Here is a 20,461-nt window from a genome sequence, read left to right on the forward strand (position 1 = left end):
GTTGATATGTTTCTGTATTGTCGCACGTTGATAGGTTGAGGACAGGATGAGATGAACTAAATCCCAGTCATTCAATTCTAAATTTTTCATTTTTTTTTTTTTCAATTTTAATGTTAGAAATTGACATTTTGCATGCAGTAAGAATTTTTCTGGTGACATTGAGTAGCTTAAATAATATTTTAGAAAAAAAAAAATGCATCAAAATTTACCCGAAAGGTTAGCTGCGTTTGCTCTCCAGGTAGGGGTGGGGCGTCTGGTGCTTCTCCCGATCATGTTTTGAGGAGCCAGGGGCTTGGAACTTCTGGCAATTAAGTGCTGGACATCCCGCCATGTCAGGTCTGGACTGAAAAGAGACAACACATACTATTAGAAAAAAAAAACCTCGACTACTGGAGGCTCGGAAGCGAGAAAGAGGGCAATGAAAGCACGTTTGATGGGAGGAAAGAAAATGAAACGAAAACGTTGAGGGGCTCAATTTTCAAAAGAAAAATAATTTCCATTTGACTGCCATTTAAATGCATAAGGCATGAAAATTTATTTGAAATTTCGAGCGAGCTTGCGAGAACTTGAAGTGATTTAGTTTTCAAGATCTGAAGTGAAGATAGTACAGCGAACTTTCGTGGGTAAGTTTTACGCAGCCAAGCTAAATTTGGCGAAAGTTCGCATCATTACAAACAATAAGCTTCCTAATTTCAGATGAAATTTTCTGAATTTTAGGAGATAGACGATAATAAATTGACAGGAATGAATAACAAAGATTCCTTAATATTGTCAAAATGTAAATAATATTGGGGGTTCTGTAGATTGGGCAAATTCACGACTACAGCTACCATTACTTTGCTTCAAGCGCCAAAGCAATTATCCCAGACGCCATTGCAGTAGAAGCAGATGTCCCTGCGAATTCCTCGGTGCACTGGCTACCACCTATTGTGGTTATCTATGGATCAGATGAAAATTGTAAGATGATGTACACCATGAACCTCAGTGGAGTGAGAAAAACTATATACTATGCCATAAAAACTCAGGGTTTAGCTTTCTCTTTCTATCTGGTATTGCAGTACAGAGATAGTGCTGCTTGCCTTTGCCACGCTCTCTCGAGATATCCAAAGCCAGCTGAAAATCATTTTTTCTGCCAGCATTAACGAGTCGACTAACCTAAGCTGAAACAAAAGATTGGTGCCTGTACCTCTTATGAGAAGTTATATCAAGGGCTACTTACCTGTAAATGCTAAGCGAGAAGTGAAATTTCTTATGGGTAAACGTAGCCCAACAAAAGAAAACAAAACAAAACAAAACAAACAAAGAAAAAAAAAAAATAATAAAACAACAACCATGCAATGGTCATAAAAGCCTTCCGTCGCAAATCTTCACCACATCTCGCCTACGCTTTTTCCCAACTCACTTAAATGCTTCTCGACAATGATCTAGGCTACAAATAGAGAATATTTCTAATATAGTGCAGCCAACTGCTAGTTTCTAACGAAATAATTTAAAAGTAGCTCACCATAGGGGCTTTATCCTTCCCATTTGTAAACATGTCTTGTCCGTACGTCACAGCCATGATGGCTGCACACTGCTCAGTGTATGCTGGTACCGAGCCATCCCAGCTCACGGCAGAGATGGCGATTGTGTAAATGCTGTTGACGTATCCACTGAATGCGCAACTGTCGCCTGGGATTCCACCATTTCCAGCCGCGAAAACAAAGATAGATCCTTTGTTGTTGCGACCCTTAAAAAGATAACAATTCATTAGAGGGCGACACTGAATTAGATTTAGATATTATTTTCTCTTTCAAACCTAGTTAACATGGGCCGTTTTTGTGTGTGTGCGTGTGTGTGTGTGTGTGTGTGTGTGTGTGTGTGTGTGTGTGTGTGTGTCCCTGGGCCTGGGGAGAGAAAGAGCTCTTTGAACCCAAAACCGCATGTATTTTCAAATTTACTCACTCCTTATATTGGTCAAACCTATAGGGCATGAATAGTATGTAAAGCATATTAACAACGTTAGAAATAACATGTCAATCATAACGGTATACCACGTCTTAATGACTTTACATACTAGTTACATTTACAACTGTAAAGATTTTATCGCCAAATCAGTTATCTTATTAAGCCAAGAATCTTCACTTAATAAGCGAAAACAAAACAAAAGAAGAAACCACTTCATTTCGATCACATGACCAAACTGTCTCTCCAAATTGTTTCCTGGTAATTGTTGAGAATCACAAAGTTTGACAACTACGCCCCCCGGAAGGAGGCTACATAGGTTTAAAAGAGTGCTGTTGAGCATATAGGGCTGGGTGACACATACCAGTCGTGTTCCTTGTTCCAGAACCTTTGTCAATAGAGGGCCAGGTCCCTCTACTTGCCAACCCATGTCCCCAGGCCCCCAGCTGTTAGAGTAGATGTCAATTAAGTTCTTTTTATGGCTTAGTCCCCTCGCCTCTAATTGGTCGGTTGATTTGATGTTGTCGTCGTATATTCGAATACCTATCGAATGAGAATGACAAAGGTATTGGCAATTACAGTTTGGAGGTTTAATTACTCGAAAAGGTTCTTATACTACTGATCAAGGATCTTTCCAAGTTGTAGCGAGGCTTCTTCTGTCGATTTTCTGAGATGATGCACCTATTGAAATATTCATTTATTTCAGTTATAGTGTCCCAAATTAACACGACAGTGCTAAATACCTGGACACTTGAATTGATTTATTTCTTTCATTTTATGTAAATTTTCGAAGTCGCCTGAGGGCTTCTGAAGATGTCCGAAAGTTATTGGAAAGTGTGCGGAAACTCCTAATATTTTACGGAAGTAAAGTTCATAGAAGGTCATGCGATGCCTTGATGTCACTTATTATATGTAACGAAACTTGCATAATTGCATAATTCATCGTAAAGGTAAGGACAGACGTTTAGCGTCGAAAGAGTCGGTGTGAAACGAGAACGAAGTATTTCATTTTACGATATTTGAAGTCCTTACTTGCAATTTGTGCATTAAACGCAATACCAACGCCACAGTTGGTGTTATTTCCTCCAGCAATGATTCCAGCACAACTTGTACCATGGCTAAAGTTATTTGATAACAAAAAAGAAGCTAATAAAACTTTGAAGGTATTAGAATTAAATTATAAGAATATTTACTCCCTGACCAATGACGAAGCCCGATTCGACTCCTATACATATCCGGGAATCATAGTTATAGTAAATATCTAGAACAGATGGAAGAACACATAACCTACCTCCCAGGGCTATAAGATCTACTTATATTCCGGTCCTTCAAAAAGTCATAACTTGAAGATACGTTCTGTTAGGAGAAAGTCAACAATTCTACCAATAGCCTCCGAGAAGACATTTCCCATATCGTTTGGACAACGGAAATGTCTAACCGCAAGCTAACGTGAAAACATTGTATTTATACTGACAAATAACAAGCAGGCTTTAAATAACAGGAACGCAATCATTGATCCTTTGCTAATTGGATAAAAAATAAAAATAAAATGCATATCTGCAATTCAAGAGGAGACAAAGAAGTATAGTTCCGACAAGGATGGGTTCTATCCCACTTTCTTTGAAGAAGTCACTTTCGATATATCAAAATACAGCTTGATAATGAGGCCAAGAGGACATAAACAAAAGAAATGGATAAACATGTCATTCAATTTCCTTTGTTTGTGTCCTCTGAGCTTCACTGCCAAGCTGAATTTTAATATATCGAAAACGGTCTATTCCTAGTGCATGTTGTCATTATTGAGAATGAAACGCCTTCGCCCAAGAGTATTAAGTAATTCGAAGGAATTGCTATGACAATAATTTACGATAAACGCTATGAAGTTGTCATAATTAATAAAATACTTACAAAGTTCGATACTAAGTCAGGATGGTTCAAGTTGACTCCATCGTCCACCACAACCACTAGCACTCCTTTTCCCGTATAATTAGCTCGCCATGCTGACTCGACATTCATTGAAATGGCTGTGTCCTTCTGTAAATTAAGCATTAACCCCCTTAAGAATCAGAAAGAGACCGAGAATGTTTCCGCCCTAAAAACGGCTCCACTCGCGAAACTACTTTGCTTACTTCAGATTAAAATTCATTTAAGCATTAAATCTCTATGAAAACCAGAAGAGCGTTTATTACTTGTTCTGCAAAAAGATGATTGTGGACTAACACGCGTGGTTTGGGCATTACTGGACAGTACATGATGAATTCGGGTTTCTATGGAGACTGGTTCTAATATTATGAACGTTACATGCATCACAACGCGCACAGAAAACTCAGTTAATTTTCCCGATTTCTGAGATAAAAGGCAACAATTTCCTGGGAACATATGAGCGTGACGTAATGGAATCCAGACGTCCTGAGACATCCAAAAGGGAACATCTCAGATCCCAGCTGCAGCCTGCTGTCAATCTTCTGTGTGTTCACAGGGAAGAGACTGGGAAGACTACACGTGTAAACCTGGCGCTCACTAGGTACTTACCAAGTACCACTGCCAATCTCGATAGTTCCATGACCTTTGGTCATTTCTTCTTACCTTGAAAAAACAAATAACTAAATGAGTTCAAAAAGGTAAAATAAAAACCAGGGCGTTTTCCCTTCAAATGTGGGAAGACAAACAGGCACCCAGGTTGAAGGGAAATATAACTGTTTTTTTTTTTTTAATTATTTTGGCTGATTCCGGGAGCTAAACTCGTTCCTCAACTAACAGTAGTAGGAAAATAACCATAGGATTGCTCAAATTACTAGCAAACTTCTAAAGCGTAAATATTTCAGAAACGAAATTTTTGGGCAGGAAAAAAAAAATCGCCTCATCAGTCGTTTTAATGACAATATTATGATGCCGAGAGAGAAAGTTATTTCATTTTTTCTTTTGATTCAAGTTCCCTCGTGAAAAAATCATTAATCCTCCACCGGAAGTTATTCAACTTCCTTATTCTAAGGAAACGTGAGTGCATCTCTGATCAGATCCGCTGCTGTGACTTGTTTCATAGCTGCGTTTTCATCATTTCTCAACTAAAATTTGATATTTAGGTCAATACGGACACTGAGAGGACCCCAATAAGTATGTTATACTTTACTGATAAAAACAAAAGTATAATTTAAATGGAAGAACCAAGAACCAAAATAAAATAAGTCTATACGAAAAACAAAATGCCAGGGCTATTGCAGAACTTATACACTCTAGACTGAGGTCATCATGAAACCGTCAGTAATTGATTTTCAAATTAAGGTGGCTGAACACAGTTTTCGATACCTGTGTTCATTCGCCTTTTTCTCTAAAACCCTTGATGCCTCGGTCGCCAAAATTGGCAGCAAGCAAGTTAACAACACAACCTTTGGTTTTTTGATGGTTAAGCTGAGGTATGTACCGTTGCCATGGCAACATGAATAAATATAAACAGGCCTTTAAAATCGGTTTTGTTTATTTATAGGAAATCTAGTCATTAGATTTTCTTTATAATTTGCATGCAACAAGCTTGTAACGATTCTCACAAGTTGACACAATTTTGCTGATAATTTAACAGAGAGATCTTTAATTATCTCTTGGTGATGGTTCACTGGAATATCTAGAATTTCCCTTGTTAAAGTTCAATTATTTTCAATACTCCAATTACTTATTTCCTTAAGTATTTTCGTGCCAAATTTCGTGAAATTCTAATGAGTGGTTTTCGAGTAATAGGCATATTTCCGAGAGTGCAATTTTCATTCAATCGCAATTTTTTGACTTACTACCCATGCGCTGCATTTAACTGGGTTCTTTCGGTATCAAAGAAAAAGCTGAGAATTGTTGGGTTCTTTGCATCGTTACCTTTTCTAACATATCTTTGTAATAAAAGACTAAAGCCATCAATACACTGGGTTCAATTATAGAGAAAAATAACTCAGGTAGTGCGGGTGTTGAGTAAATAAAATGATCGCTCTATTGACGGCATGTTTGTTTTTTTGCAATCCTTGTGCGCGCGCTGAATTGCATCAGCAAATGCGCGCGCGAAAACTGTGTTCGGCCACCTTAAAGCCCTCAAATTTTATTCAACGCCGAATTAAACCGAATGACCTTCACCGAGTATATAATGTAGTCGTGTCACACAAGATCTTGAGAAACTGATGAAGAACACGGCATGCACTGACTCAAACGTTTGTTCGTTTAATAGCGTCCAAAATATAAGTGGCTTTACGTTTGAACCAGGTGCTGCCCGTAAATTATGCTCGAGTATGTATACTCGAACTCGGCTATTGTCAGTACTGATATCTGTCATACAGCTCAGTGGCAAAATAAACAAAAGAAGCTTAACAACAACGCTTTTAATTTTCTACATGTAAAAAGATATTACAGACTCACCCTTTTAGGCGTACAAAGACCCTTGTTATTTTGTCCTTCTGTCATCTTTTTCGCACTAATAGAGAACACTATAGCGGATACCAGTAATGCAGTAGTAACACAATTCATAGTAAATCGTGCCCAAAGACTACAACGAAAAAAGAAAAACAATACAAAGAACAAATGTTTCTGATAAGCAATGACATACAACCGTAAATAGATAGTTATACAGTGTAGTTGCGTATTGACTGTTAACCATGGTCCTATATACCTTGCAACCGGATGTCGAAGTCGGACGCCTTTCTTTGCCTTCCTCTTAAGCGCAACTCAAAGGCTTTTTGAAAATGAAATCAGGAATCTAGCTTATAGCTGAAATTTTGTTCCCTTTTCTGAAACCTTTTGAAATCTGTCTAAATAAATACGGAAGATAAATGTTTAGCAGGAAAGGAAAACTCGACACTGGAGTTCATCTAGGACTTCCTGTAAATGCGATTACCACAGCGACGGGTCAAGTCAAAGTATAAGTCATTAATCCGTTTATTTGACGGGTAGTTATAACGGATGCAAAAATTTTGTTTACGAAAAAGTTCTTCATAGTTCCACATTTAAAAAGTGCATTTGATCACATGTTGTGTAAAAGTTTTGTTGTTGCCACTGTTTGCCGAGTACTGAAAACGTATAAAAGAATGTATAATAGAATGTATGGAAAATATGAAGGGGGTAAATATAAACTTAGTTTCCGCCACATGTGCTTAATAAGGTCAGCGTGCGAAGCCTGGCTCTCTTTAAAGACGATTTTCAATAAAGAGTAGGCACACTTAGCCCATAAGTTTATGCTTTTGCCGGTATACGTCGGTCAGAGACAACCAGTTTTGGATAAAATTTGTGCGGTCAATTTAAAAAAATCTGGGTAGTATTATGCATAACTGTGGTTTTTTGTGGCTTTTAGTGAACCGATAAGCTTTAGTGGAAGCTACAGCCTGAAAGGAAGAAGTCATCCAGGTCAGGTTTCTAATTTTAACGGTCGCACTTGTCAGAAAAGATTGAGATGGAATTGGTATGGGATCGACGCTCCCAAATGATGCCGAAAGCAAACTGACTGAAATTATCTGACTATTGTCGTTTCCACGCGGTGGCTTCAGCAGCCGTGAAGGAAGAAAAGAAAAAAAATGTCACTTTGAACAAATCGAGTGGCAAGTTTGTGTGACTGTGTTTTGAGAACAAAAAAATACTGAAGGAACTAAAAGAACATGATATTGTAAGATGAATACAGTGCTTGAGAACCCTTCGGTGGAATACGATAGTTCAGCCGGCACGACAAATTAGTCTAACAGCCTGTGCAAAGATCATTATTAATCTTAGCTTACTTACTGAAAGGAAGAACTTCAGTTTAGGCTGATCGCTGAGTCATATGCTCGCAATATTTTCCCCGACTGAAGAGCCTGACAAGACAGTATCACGGAAACGATGCATCCGACTCGATCTGTTTCATTTATTTTTAAAGTCCGTTCATCCGACATGGTCACAAGAAGTTAAGAACTGAGATACCTGCCTGGTCTAAATAAGTTTGTCTGAGGAAAAGACCTCGTGAAATAAGGATAACAAACTAGGTTTCTAAAATACTAACGGGACACCCCATGATTATACCGGCTGTCAGTCAACATTGTTAAAAACTGGATCATTGAATAATGTAATTTGAGAGTTTTCATTGGCTTAGCCATCTTGTATATGAGCCATTATAACCTGCGCTACAAATATGGTAAGTGTGGGCGTGAATTTTTGGGGCGTTTTTATCTTTTTAGTTTGTTTTCTACATTTTGGGGGCGTTTTTAATAAGACAATTGTTTTACTCGCGCTTGTTATATATGAGATAGTGATAGTCAACTTGACGTTCGCGCTCGTGGAATAATTAATTTGGAAGGTTTGTATGTATGGGTTATTGACCAAGTGTGAGGTTAAGACGGCTGGATATTGGCCTAGCTCGTTCTTTTTCTGCGTGTTTATGGACCGAGACTGAGTCGAGGTCCATAAACACGCAAAAAAAGAACAAGGCCAATATCCAACTATCTTGACCGAACAAGCTTGGTCAATAAAGGATTTATTATATGGCTTTCCGGGAAATTTTTCTTGCGCGACACGGCGGGTAGTCCCGAGCGGGCAAGATAGCTCCATCTTGCCCGCTCGGGTAGCCAATCACAGCGCAGGATTTGATTCATCTTGCCTGCTTACGGAGCTGGCCTAATAATTACATCCATTTTTTTCATTGCTCATGTGATCATCGATCTAACTGATTCAGCGTAGATTTGAAAAAAAAAAAAAAAAGAAAACATACGAATCATAGAAATACGTCCTTCATTGCGTAGTAAATAAAACTCTTTATATTTCTAAATGCCCTGAGATGTTTACTACGAAACATTTGTTACCAGGAGACAATATCTCCGGAAAAATCGAGTACGCAGAGTTTATAAAGGTTGCTGGACAACGTAACACTTAATTATTTCTCTCTTTTCTCAAGAACCGAGGCAGGTTAAAAAAAGGATCGATCTCAAGACTTAAATTTAAATTTCGAAATCAGACTTAAGTGTTCTCATAATTATCTGGAGTTAAAAAACTTCTTGTTAAACAAAAGACAGTTGATGAACTGTACAGTTTGCGTATCGTAAAGGTAAAAAAGAACTTGGCCAGTATCCAGGCATCTTGACCTCACGCTTGGTCAATAACCGTATTTATTTAACTTAGGAGTTTGTGTTTATATAGCAGCCCTCACGGGAAATCACTGAGAAAGTATTGTTAACGGGCAATACGTGTGGCTTATGGCGTAAACAGTCAGGTCAAGGAAGTAGATCGATCCTCGATCATTAACTTGATTACCTATAATTAGCGAGCGCTTAAACACACCGCTTGTGGCACCAAACTCCGTTTAACTGAGTGGATGGAGTCTTGGCATGTCGTCTCAGTTTACGTGTGGATCGACTACTTCTATTACGACTAAAATGTATTTAGATTGCATTTTTCTTTCTTCTCTACTCAAATTTAGCTTTTATACAAGAACTACACCTATATATATTTTGTTAGATAATGGGTTAAGCCTGTTGTCGTTAAATATAGATGTAGCTGTAGATATTGATATGCACCGAGGAATTCGAAGCATATTCATATTATTTATTATGGTGATACTGCTCGAATTTATTACTTCAATCAATCTTTCAAGTTGACTATTTTCAAAATGATATTAAAATGAAACATCGACATCGTGTTTGTATCTGATTCATGCGACCGAAACAGTGAAAGTGTGAGTCATGCAGCAGCTACTTAATAGCTTGAAGTGACTGGAAAATGAAACATTTTTGAAAAAAGGACGTTCTTGAAGAGGTTGAGTTAAGAAATTTGAGGAGTTTATTTGTTCATCAAATTAAGCGTCTCTAATTCAGACAGTAATCCGTTCTAATTAACAGCCAAACAATGGGGCTTTGAGCTCCAATGCGAAAAACAGGATATAACTGAAATAAATACTATCCTTTCCAGCTTTTTCACTTAAAATAACCAATAACCACATTATCAGCTAGTGAAGGAAATAAAAAATATACACGGAGATAAACCTCGCCAAGAGGTTTTTGCTGATTCCATTATATCATGAATATTATGTTGATTATGTTGACAATGGACTCTTATGATGTACCTATAATTTTTAATAGTTCTGGCTATTTTTTTTATTTTCCTAACACGCTGGATCGATTTGCGCTCTCTCGTTATAGCTTCCCTTTTAGTTGGCGATGAAGTGGTCGATGCCACACGGAGCGAAGTGCTGCAGCGCAGTCGATATCGGAAAGGAAGTAATTGTCAATCAGCTAGAGCTGGAAAAAAGACAGAAGCTGCTGTTTCGCCTTGAATCACGGCTATATAAGTCACGGTGACTCTTCACTGAAGCAAACTGTTTGCCTGAAGTTTTGTACGTACAGTTTAAGGAGCCAAGAACAAGTAAGATGGTGAGTCATCATAATTCTGATTTCAGTCGTCTTCTTGTAATTCGTTTAAAAATGTGTTTAGCTTTAACTGATCGACTTTAGTTTGAAACCTAAACGGGCCATTGTAGACTCATTGCGCCATTTCAGGTACGTTTCGAGGAGTTAAAATTGGAGAGGGAGAGTACCTTCAGTTTATTTTAAATTCCCGCGAAACCTTTTACGCATTACTAATACTTAGTTAATTTCAATGTGCGTTTCTTCTGGTGCAAAAATATGATATTATAACTGAGCATAAGTCGGTTGAAAGGTAAGATTTTAATATAGTTTATTATATTTATTTTTACTGTTATCTTATCCTTTTTGCTAGGGAGGTCCGTGTGTTGCCACAGTCTGTTTCATTCTGTTTTCTTTCCTCGGTCATTTGAGAGCTTCAGTGGTAAGCTAACATCAACTTTTAATATTGTTTGCCTACTTGAAGTCTTTAATTGTAATTATATTTTGAAGCACTTTATATGGGTGGATAGTGCAAAATTTGCAGCTTTGGTAGATTTCAACTTGAATGACTCAAATCCAGGAAAGAGGCTCCAACAGAACGAGGATGCACTCGTACCTTTTTTGGTGCCCTCGTATCTTTCTCGGGCGCTCTTGTACCTTTTTCGAATGCTCTCGTACCTTTTTCCGACGCTCTCTATCTTTTTCGCATGCTTTCGTCGTACCTTTCTCGGATGCCCTCGTACTGTTTTCGGATGCCCTCGTCCCTTTCTCGGATGCTCTCGTACCCGTTTCTCGGATGCTCTCGTACTGTTTTTGGATGCTCTCGAACATTTTTGGATGCTCACGGATCTTTATCGGATGCTCTCGAACCTTTTCAAGATGCTCTTGTACCTTTTTGGATGTTCACGGACCTTTATCGGAAGCTCTCGTCCCTATATCGGATGCTCTCGCACCTTTCTCGGATGCTCTCGTACCTTTCTCGGATGCTCTTGTCCCTTACTCGGATGCTCTCGTACTGTTTTCGGACGTTCTCGTACCTTTCTCGGATGCTCTCGCACCTTTTTCGGATGCTCTCGTACCTTTTTTGAATGTTCTCGTACCTTTTTAACTTGGAAAATATTATTTTCCAATTTGTAGTGGTGAAGCGATTTCACGGCATCACTCCTTCACTCCTTCACTCCTTTACCTCCTGTTAGAAATTTGAAAGCCTGGGTTGGGGTGGGATGGGGGTGAACTCCCACATGAAAAGGTTAGGGATGCTTGTCGGAAAATTGAAATTTCACTCCTAAAGGAGAATAATATGGGATTTGTTCGAGCTTCATTAGATCCCCAGAAAGATACCACTTAACAAAGAATAGGTTCGATTACTAGCCACTGTTCAAGAAGGGATCCCGCGCGCAGTTTTAGATCCGACTCGCGTGCTCGAGAGATCAGCGGAAATCAAGCCTAAAGCAGAAATTAATGAGAGTGTTTCTTTTAATTATTACTTCTTCGAGTGCACCCTAAAGGATACTTTGACAGCTAAAAAATGGTGTCGTTTCGTCGTCAACACCTAGGTGAGACCAGAATCCTTGATTTGTACCCGAGACGACGAGCATCCCCTACCTTTTCGTATAGGAATTCCCCCCCTCCCCGGATTTCGAACATCCGCCGTTTAAGACCGTTTTATATTCGCTTACACCGTGTCAAGTTAGTTATTCTTTGTATATCGGACGCAAGTACTCAATATCTCACCGCAGAAGTGCTCCATTGAGTAAATTTTCGCACGAACGTTTTTAGAAATAGAAGCTACCTATAATTATATAAATAGCTTATTTCCCGAAGGTGTCCGCTCATACAGATTGAACCAGCCGATTGCCGAAAAAGAGAACGTTGAAAGTCACAAAATTGACGAGCTTTATGAATTTTCGAATGATTCAAGCCGTGATTAAATATTTTAGACGATAAACAATCAATTGAGGAGAATTCGAACGACGTCTTCCGCTGCCTACTTATACGATATTGTAACTGAATACACATAAATACGGACATGACGAAATGAGGAACAAATAGTTGATGAATAGAAGAAACGACATTACGCAAGGCTGGGAGTTCTACAGTCTTTAATATCGCCTTGGAAAGGGAAGGGAAATAAAGAAAGGAAAAAAAAGAAGAAGTTCCCACCAAGTATGAGCCCCGCCGAACAGGACACAACTTTGTTGAGCGGACGAGACGTGGTGCTCTCCTTGTGGTATAGTGACTCTACGCTGAACGCATTTTTTTTTTTTTTTTTAATTTCTAAGGGGAGAAAAGGTAACAAAGGGACTGGAAAAAAATCACTGATACTGGCTGGGAAAATAAAGAACGAAAAAAATGACAGGAATGAAAATGAGAATTATCTTGCTTTGGTGATCGGACAAGAAGCGTTCCTTCTTTATAATTGCCTCGGTCCTCCGGTCTCTCGGATCGATAACTTCATGAATTTTTTCAAGTGTTACATCTCCCCAGTATTCTCTTACCGTTGCGTTTTGCACTATTTCTTAACAATGCCAGTGCGCTTTAACTTTAACTTAACTTACCGATTAAAAACTCAAGTCAGTGGCATCAAAATTGTCACTGTTTACAGACGACCCATTTTCCAAGTTGAGTGGGTCATAGCCACTTTGATTGGATGCTCTCGTACCTTTTTCGGATGCTCTCGTACCTTTTTCGGGTGCTCTCGTACCTTTTTAGAAGCTTTCGTACCTTTTTCGGATACTCTCATACTTTTTTTCGGATGCTCTTGCACCTTTTTTCGAGTTAAATCGTGTTTGGCACCACTTATAAGCCACAAATAAGCTGAAACAAGATTTAAATTATTAACAGGAGCCATAATCAGCTCCTGTTATTAATTAAAAACATTATTAAACATCAATTAAAAACAATCTTTCATTATCATTTTAGGCGAACCGCACCCAGTTTCTCTTTAAGGACAGCACTCGATGGTTTCGTTCCAAAATTTTCCCAAGGATATTCCACCTCTCAAAGGCTATATCTGATATTATAATTCATTGAATATTTTCGCTCGCGTCCAGTTGATCTAAACGTATCACTTGACTGAATATTCCCCAGCTAAAACTGGGGAATATCAGAGGATACTCCCCAATTTTCAACACTGCGCGTGTTGCGAAAAATATTTGCAGGATAAAAAACACAATAGCCTCCATTTGGCGCAAAAATATGCTCAGATATTTGTCCTTGGACATTATCTGTTCCTGAAAGCTCACAGCTTTCCTCGAGCTACGCTCTCAGAAAACTGTTCGCTTCTTGCAACAGATAACGTCCGCGGACAAATATCCGTGCATATTCTCACGCCAAATGGAGGCTATTGTTTCTTTATAATCCACCAAATATTTTCGCGACGGAATATTCCCCAGCTAAAACTGAGGAATATCCGAGGATATTTTCAAAACCAATTTTCAAAACCGTGCGCTTTGCGAAAAATGTTTGAAGGATAATAAACACAATAGTCTCCATTTGGCGCGAAAATATGCTTGGACATTTGTCCGCGGACATTATCTGTTCCGAGAAGCTCACAGTTTTCCTCAAGCTGCGCTCTCGGAAAACTGTTCGCCTCTCGCAACAGATAATGTCCGCAGACAAATATCCAAGCATATTTTCGCGCCAAATGGAGACTAATGTTTATGTGTCGCAAATTAAGTTTTTTTCTCTCGCAAAAACCAACAAAAACCACGCTATCATAATATTATTACTTTTATTCTTATAATTTTTACAGATTCCAAAGGAGGAAATAGCGGAGAATAGAAATTTGGAGCAGTATTACCTTCGCATAACTGAGAGTGGAACAACCTTTGCAGAGAAAATCGAAATAGACGAGGAGAAAGACCTGGAATATTTTCATGTTCCAGCTCACAACGGAGTGAGAGAGGCCTCTGACTATTTGTACGATTTTACAAATGTACGTGTATCCCTGATAATTTGGCGTCTCTTTAATAATAGAGTCAAATAGACCATATTCTTATTCTCGATGTTGGACTAGAACTAGGTTTCAACGGAATGCGGGGAGTCTTTTCAAATGCAAATGACATTGATCTCTTTGTAATGCTATTCCCCTGCATAACTGCCTCCGTTGCAAGCTAGTTCCAGTTTAATGTCGAGAATACATGTTTCGTAGATTTTAAGTTAGTTTTAACATAGTTAATAGGCTGTTTATGAAGCGCGGCAAACATCAAAGGAGCAAACAAAGATGCCAAGATTTATGTTGGAAGGTCCACGACAGTGCACAATCTTTTGTTTTGCTCTCATACTCTATGCATGAATTACGTAACAAACACGTTTCTACTGGCTAGTTCCTCAGTACGGAGTAAACAGCTATTGAGTTCTGTGCACGGTCAAGGCCAGAAATGCGAACAAAAACGTACAACAAAGAACTTTGTCGGGTTTCACAACTATTTCCTTCTATTAAGAATGGTTTTAATTTAAACTAGCAACAAATTGTTTCGTAAATCAATGTGACCCATATGTATGGGCTCCTGATCATGTGGCCCAAATAAAGTCAGTCGTCTAAGCTATCACCATTTTCGTGTAATATATTCTATTTAAGGACATGTCTGTGCGTCGGGTGAAAAATAAAGCCATTTGCTATCTGGGACCACTTCCGGACGACTTGCCAAATCCAGCCCACCTCAAGGCTGAGTTGCAAGGGGTATGTATGGTTAAGAGATTAAGAAGTGCGTTTCCACAAGTTACCGATGAGGAACAAAATGCACCAATTTGACGTAATACGTCAAACACGAAAGACTGCGTTTGACCACATTTCCAAACACCGAGAAGAGAGTGTTTTCGAAGCGTTTTAGAAATAGGGTCAAACACTGTCTTGAGTGTTTGATATATCTTCTTAATCGAAACTAGAACTAAGAGGAAAGTGGAGAATTAAAATCGTTGAAGGCTATGCTAATTCAGATCAAATATCACGGTAATGGTTTTCCTTTGTTTCAACTCGATGAATTACCAATGAGTTTAGGAAGTCTTGAACCCTTCCCGGTTTCTTCTCCATTCTTCTGCTCAGTTCATTTCAAACTGTATGCTTATTCACCCTTACGGAAAAGTGCATCAACTGAGTACCCAGGTAACTGCAAACGTTTGAAAATGCGTTGAAATCATTAAACTCACCAAGGATGTCACAACGTTAGTTCTCTCATATTAGTGTGAATCAATAATTAAGGTTTTCAATTTGTTTTGGTTTTCAGCTTTCCCAAGTTCCCCCCTATGAGAACAAAGTCATTGTTCAGAACTATTGGGTCGTATCAGAGCAGGTCGACAAAATCTTTCTCCGACGAGAAGTGCAAGAATTCTGTGGCCAATTCCCAATCTATCGCTTGCAAGAAGTTGACTTTAATTCTACTCGCGAGGCAGAGATCGACGGAGGACACACCCGTTTAGGTAATTTTTATTTAGTTTTTGCTCCGTGGAGTAACTAACTGAAACGCCGATAGAAGAAATATATCAAGTGACAACTTTGAAGTGCTTATCATAAGATTATAAATTAAGCGTTTCGCTATAGGGCAACAGATGAGCTGCACCTCTTTAAAACCTCTATTTTGATTCGGTCTGGTTAATCTGCAACTCTTTTATTCTTAGGGCGCGGGGCATCGCTTGTGTTTTTTACCTATTTTTTCTTATCGCCAGTTATAAAGAACCTTGTAAATGGTGAAAGTCGCCCCCGGGATACAGATAACATCATCATCGTCATCATCATCATCGTAGCCTGTGTACATTCGCCCTCTCGCCTATAAAAAATCTGGGGATAGGAGTTTTTCTTGAGCGGAGGGGGTGGATCTACACAGGCTAACTACAACACCGTATATCGAGGATTTTAGGACGCGTCCGGCTGCACCCCAGGTTAACTAAATATAATCAGTTTGGCTGCAGCGGTGTCAGAAAATAACATTTATGTTCTCTGTTGTTGTACAGAGTCGAATAGCTGGTTTTCACATGACGTCACTAAAATTCAAACTACAAAAATATTGATCTTCCTGCGATTGTACTTTAATGATGTATGAGAGCAGCTGAAAACTAATATTCATACAAATTTTCGCTCCGAATGGGTTCTTGGTTTAGTGATACGCTACATTTGAATTTCTAAGCTTTTGCGTGACGCGGCATGACATGGCGACGTAGAGAGCTGTCATGATGGTTAAAAAAGTGACTTATTTCGGGGAACTTGGCTATCTGAACAGTTAATGTCTTAGAAAAAGTATTATTTTAATGTTTTAGAGTTCCTCGAGGGATAAATTCACACTTTTGTAACAAAACTCAGTGCCAAATGTTTCTCTTGGTTTCCGGCCGCCATGTTGGTGCCCATACGGATGGGCACCAGCATGGCGTCTCAATACAAACCTCTATAAATTTGGGTAAAAAATTTATCCGCATATCTCGCGTAAGAAAAACTGCTGTGACCAGAATTTTGGCGAGAGTCTTTGCATATTTACCTTCTTTCATTTCCTAGATTGTGGACTTTATCTATCGACCGGTTTTGATTTTTATTTTGATCTATTTTGAATTGCGTGACACTGAAAACCAGTAATAGAAAATATTTGCGGTGAGGCACTAGAGATAATCGTGGAGTTCTGTTCAAATATAAACTATTAAGCCTAGTTCACACTAGCGACATACATTTAACGGTATAACTACATAAACATGACGGCAAACGGACGTCTTTTCGTTATGTTAGCAGTGTGAACACCGTAACCTATTGACATAACAGCAACATAAACGACATAAGGAAAAAACAACATAACGACATAAGGAAAAAACAACATAACGACATAAGGAAAAAACAAACACCCTGATCTTTAACCTGTGTCGTAATTCATATTACCGACATAAGGGATTATGTTGTTATGTCGTTTATGTCGTTATATCATAAGTGTGAACCAGGTCTTACCAGGTAACTTATATATCTAACAAATTGACGTCAGTTCCTGTTATTGATCATGTATTCGTCATAACATTGTCAAGGTAAATAGATCGGCCGACTACTGCGACAATGTTATGACGAAATTCATTATCAATAACAGGACAGACGCATGGAAAACTGAGGTCAATTTTTTTTTTCAATAACAAATAGTCAAATTGTCCGCTCTCGCTCGTTGACGCAACGCATAAATTATAGCGGAGCCCCATACACATATAGGAAAGAAAAGGAAACCCATAAATTGTTTTTCTCATGGTTATCATCGCTGGGGTATTGCTCATGGACGCGTACGAACGACGACGACGACCACGGAGTCGCGCAAGGTGCCAGCCATACTACAGATAAAAGATTAACAGACATGCAGCCTTGATTTATATCCTCCTTCTTTGATATTAGACATCCATGTTATGGTCAATTGACACCTGTCAAAACAGAGTATTCGCTGACTAATATAACGTGACCATATCACAGGTTCACGTTTTGAGCTCAACGAGGTAACTTGTTTTTTTGAAGTTGACCGCTGACCAAGAGCTGGTTTTCTTTTGGATCGCGGGCTCATCTTAGTTAACTTGTTGTAAACGGGGCCGGGTTGTTCGGAAGTCGGTTAATGTTAACCCAGGGTTAAAGGTTAACGGAAGTATAAATATTTATTGTATACAAATGTTTCGTTTTGTGCATTTTGAGATTATTCAAACTCAAAACAGAAGGCCAAATAATATACAGAAGTTACAAAACTGAAATCAAAATTCTCGCTTAACCTGGGTTATCTTAACCGGGCTTTGAACAACCCAGCCCAGGAGCTCCGCTTTTAGGCTTGCCGAAATCTATATATTAAATTCATGTGTCTGTCCGCTTATTGAAAATGAAAATTAGCAAATAAGGGCGCAAGAATTTCTGCAGTTGTTGTAAAATAACTTTTTCATCAACAGCCAGAGATCTTCAACGCGCCAATTTGACTGGACTGGGTTTCTGCAAGGAAGGATTGCCATCCGAGATGGACTGCAGCCCGGAAGAATATACCTTTACGATCGAGATCCGTGACTCGGCCTGCACTTGGTGGCTGGTCTGTCAGTTTGACAAGGGAGCACGCGCCGTCATGTGTGAAAAGTGGGCACACAAGATGAGCAGTATGGTTTGTTACAGTGTTAGCTGTCCTCCTAAATCAGTGGATCAAGCCTGATGACGTATCATGGATGAGGAAAATAAAATACGCTGTTACTAGCCCAAGGACTAACCATAAGTTAAGATACATTTGTTAATTTGATTGCACTGATAAATACACTTTTAGATATTCCTTGTCAATCGATTTATAATGAAACAAAATAAACTTGAAGACGTAAATTTATAACTTGTGTTTGATTAAAGTCTATGGTTCTGTCTCCACCCTATTCGACCTTTGAGAGTTTTTCTTTCTGCTTTAAACTAAAGACGCGGAATTCATACAACTTTTCCAGACGAACTAACCAAAATGCTTGAAAGCAATAATAAAAATAGTAATAGTAATAGTAATAATAATAATAGTGATAGTAATAATAATAATAATAATAATAATAATAATAAAAATAGTAATAGTAACAATAATAATAAAATTGGCAAAACTACGACGCTATGGTAAAAACAGCTGAATACCGTCTATTCGTTTTTTCAATTAGTCTGTACATGTATATTTCGGTCAGACAGGCTTCAAATAATCTTCATCAGGGTTAAAAAAAAATGAAGCAAGGATGGAAACAAGCGGTTACGACCAGTTTATAAATGCATATTAGGGAAATTGAAAAAAGGCTTCCAATAATCTTCATCAGGGTCAAAAAACGAAGCAAGGATGGAAACAAGCGGTTATGACCAGTTTGTAAATGCATATTAGGGAAATAGAAAAAAATAAAAATAAAAATAAGCCAGCCAGGCGTTTCCCTTTATACCTGAAATGTAGCGTAAAAATTGCTTGAATTACCCAACACGTGAGCAAGACTGGTCCATGGAAGAATATGGTCTTTGTGGGTGCGAATCTTTCGATAAAGCAAATTAAGGGTATGTTCCATTAGGATGATCCAGATAAAGATCACTGAGTCGTCCATGATCCAAGATCACTCGGTTTATGGTGCATCAATTAAAGGAGCCGTCGATTCAATTCCCCACTAAGCAAGGATAAGTGTCCATTTTTTTATTCATTAATATTTGAATAATCTTGGTTCATTAATCCTCGCCCAAATCATTCCTAAGAAAAGCACCTTACACGTATCTGCTTTATATTTTCTTTAACTTAGTTTAAGGATATTTCGATGTTTGTCTTTTTTTTTTCTCCTGTATATAATTACGTAAACATAGTAGTCATTGTATTGTAAAAGTCTTGTAAGTCCTGTAGGTATTGCGTCTTCGTAAGTATTGTAAATGTTATGCAATATCATTAAAAAAAAAACTGTATATCAAACAAAAAAAAAAAAAAAAAAAAAAAAGATCTGCATTCTCTGAGGACCTAATTATATCAAAACAGTTGTTTCCGAAAATTGCGGGCGCACAGCTGTCAGTTGCAGATATTTCACTGGATTTTCGTGAACGAAACTATTTTAAAGTTTCTTTAATCTTGTTTGATTTGTTTAAAGAACAACCTTTGAGTCTTTTTCTTGTCATACATATGCTTTGAAATGCTTGAACTAAAAAGAGCAAGGGAACGCTGACAGCAAGCGCGCCATTTTACATCACTTAATGGCTTAAAGGTTAGCTTTCCCACTGAAAGTCAGCGGGAAAACAAACTGACAATAATCCTTCAAGATCCAATGTCTGTTAGTCGGGGCGAAACGAAGCAGACTAAGAAAAAAAGACTGAGCACTAGGAAACGTCGCATCGATTCTTCCCGGCCGATTTACTTCGTCTTTTCCCGGTTAACAGTCTCCGCCTTACAAAAAATTCTTTGATGAGATATCGAGGTTTTTCTTGTTCCTAAAATGTAATTTCTACGTCGTGAGAGGTGAAGATACCATTTTATTTTTTTTCTCGAGCATCTGAGTGGGCCGGAGTCCTAAATCCTCGAATTTGATTGGCTAATCATACGCACGTGACCGGTCCAGCTTTTTACGATACGGCCCATGGGCAAGATTTTTTTTCCGCTGCCTGAATTTCGCTCCTAAAAGTTAGCGGTAATCGTCAATCTTTTCCCTGGTTCACACATCCATCGACGATTAGTCAACGCAAGTTTACCTCTGTTCACTTTAAAATGGCAAGGAAAGTCACTGTA

At 38.5% G+C, this 20,461-nt stretch overlaps 2 protein-coding genes across 2 annotated transcripts in view; one reads left to right on the forward strand and one right to left on the reverse strand.

Annotated features, from left to right (window-relative positions):
- The window catches only part of LOC110055755 (uncharacterized), a 21,211-nt gene extending 14,767 nt beyond the window's left edge, over nt 1-6,444 (reverse strand). The window contains exons 1-9 of the mRNA XM_089271232.1: nt 6,351-6,444; nt 4,477-4,547; nt 3,853-3,978; nt 3,236-3,300; nt 2,977-3,062; nt 2,309-2,487; nt 1,505-1,729; nt 837-937; nt 210-343 (exon numbers count right to left, since the gene is read on the reverse strand). Of these exons, the coding sequence (XP_089127358.1) occupies nt 210-343; nt 837-937; nt 1,505-1,729; nt 2,309-2,487; nt 2,977-3,062; nt 3,236-3,300; nt 3,853-3,978; nt 4,477-4,547; nt 6,351-6,444 (1,081 nt within the window). The remainder of the gene's footprint in view (nt 1-209; nt 344-836; nt 938-1,504; nt 1,730-2,308; nt 2,488-2,976; nt 3,063-3,235; nt 3,301-3,852; nt 3,979-4,476; nt 4,548-6,350) is intronic.
- Nucleotides 6,445-10,249: 3,805 nt separating this feature from the next.
- LOC110055732 (uncharacterized) lies at nt 10,250-18,570 on the forward strand. Its single transcript, XM_020762133.2, has 6 exons — nt 10,250-10,301; nt 10,648-10,716; nt 14,029-14,211; nt 14,857-14,958; nt 15,503-15,695; nt 18,159-18,570. The coding sequence occupies exons 1-6, from the start codon at nt 10,299-10,301 to the stop codon at nt 18,407-18,409; spliced, it is 801 nt and encodes a 266-aa protein (XP_020617792.2). The 5' UTR covers nt 10,250-10,298; the 3' UTR covers nt 18,410-18,570.
- The last annotated feature ends 1,891 nt before the right edge of the window (nt 18,571-20,461 follow it).

The sequence above is a fragment of the Orbicella faveolata genome, unplaced genomic scaffold (genome assembly GCF_042242905.1).
Source record: "Orbicella faveolata isolate gen_17 unplaced genomic scaffold, um_ofav_v1 contig_34, whole genome shotgun sequence".
Classification (NCBI taxonomy): domain Eukaryota; kingdom Metazoa; phylum Cnidaria; class Anthozoa; order Scleractinia; family Merulinidae; genus Orbicella; species Orbicella faveolata.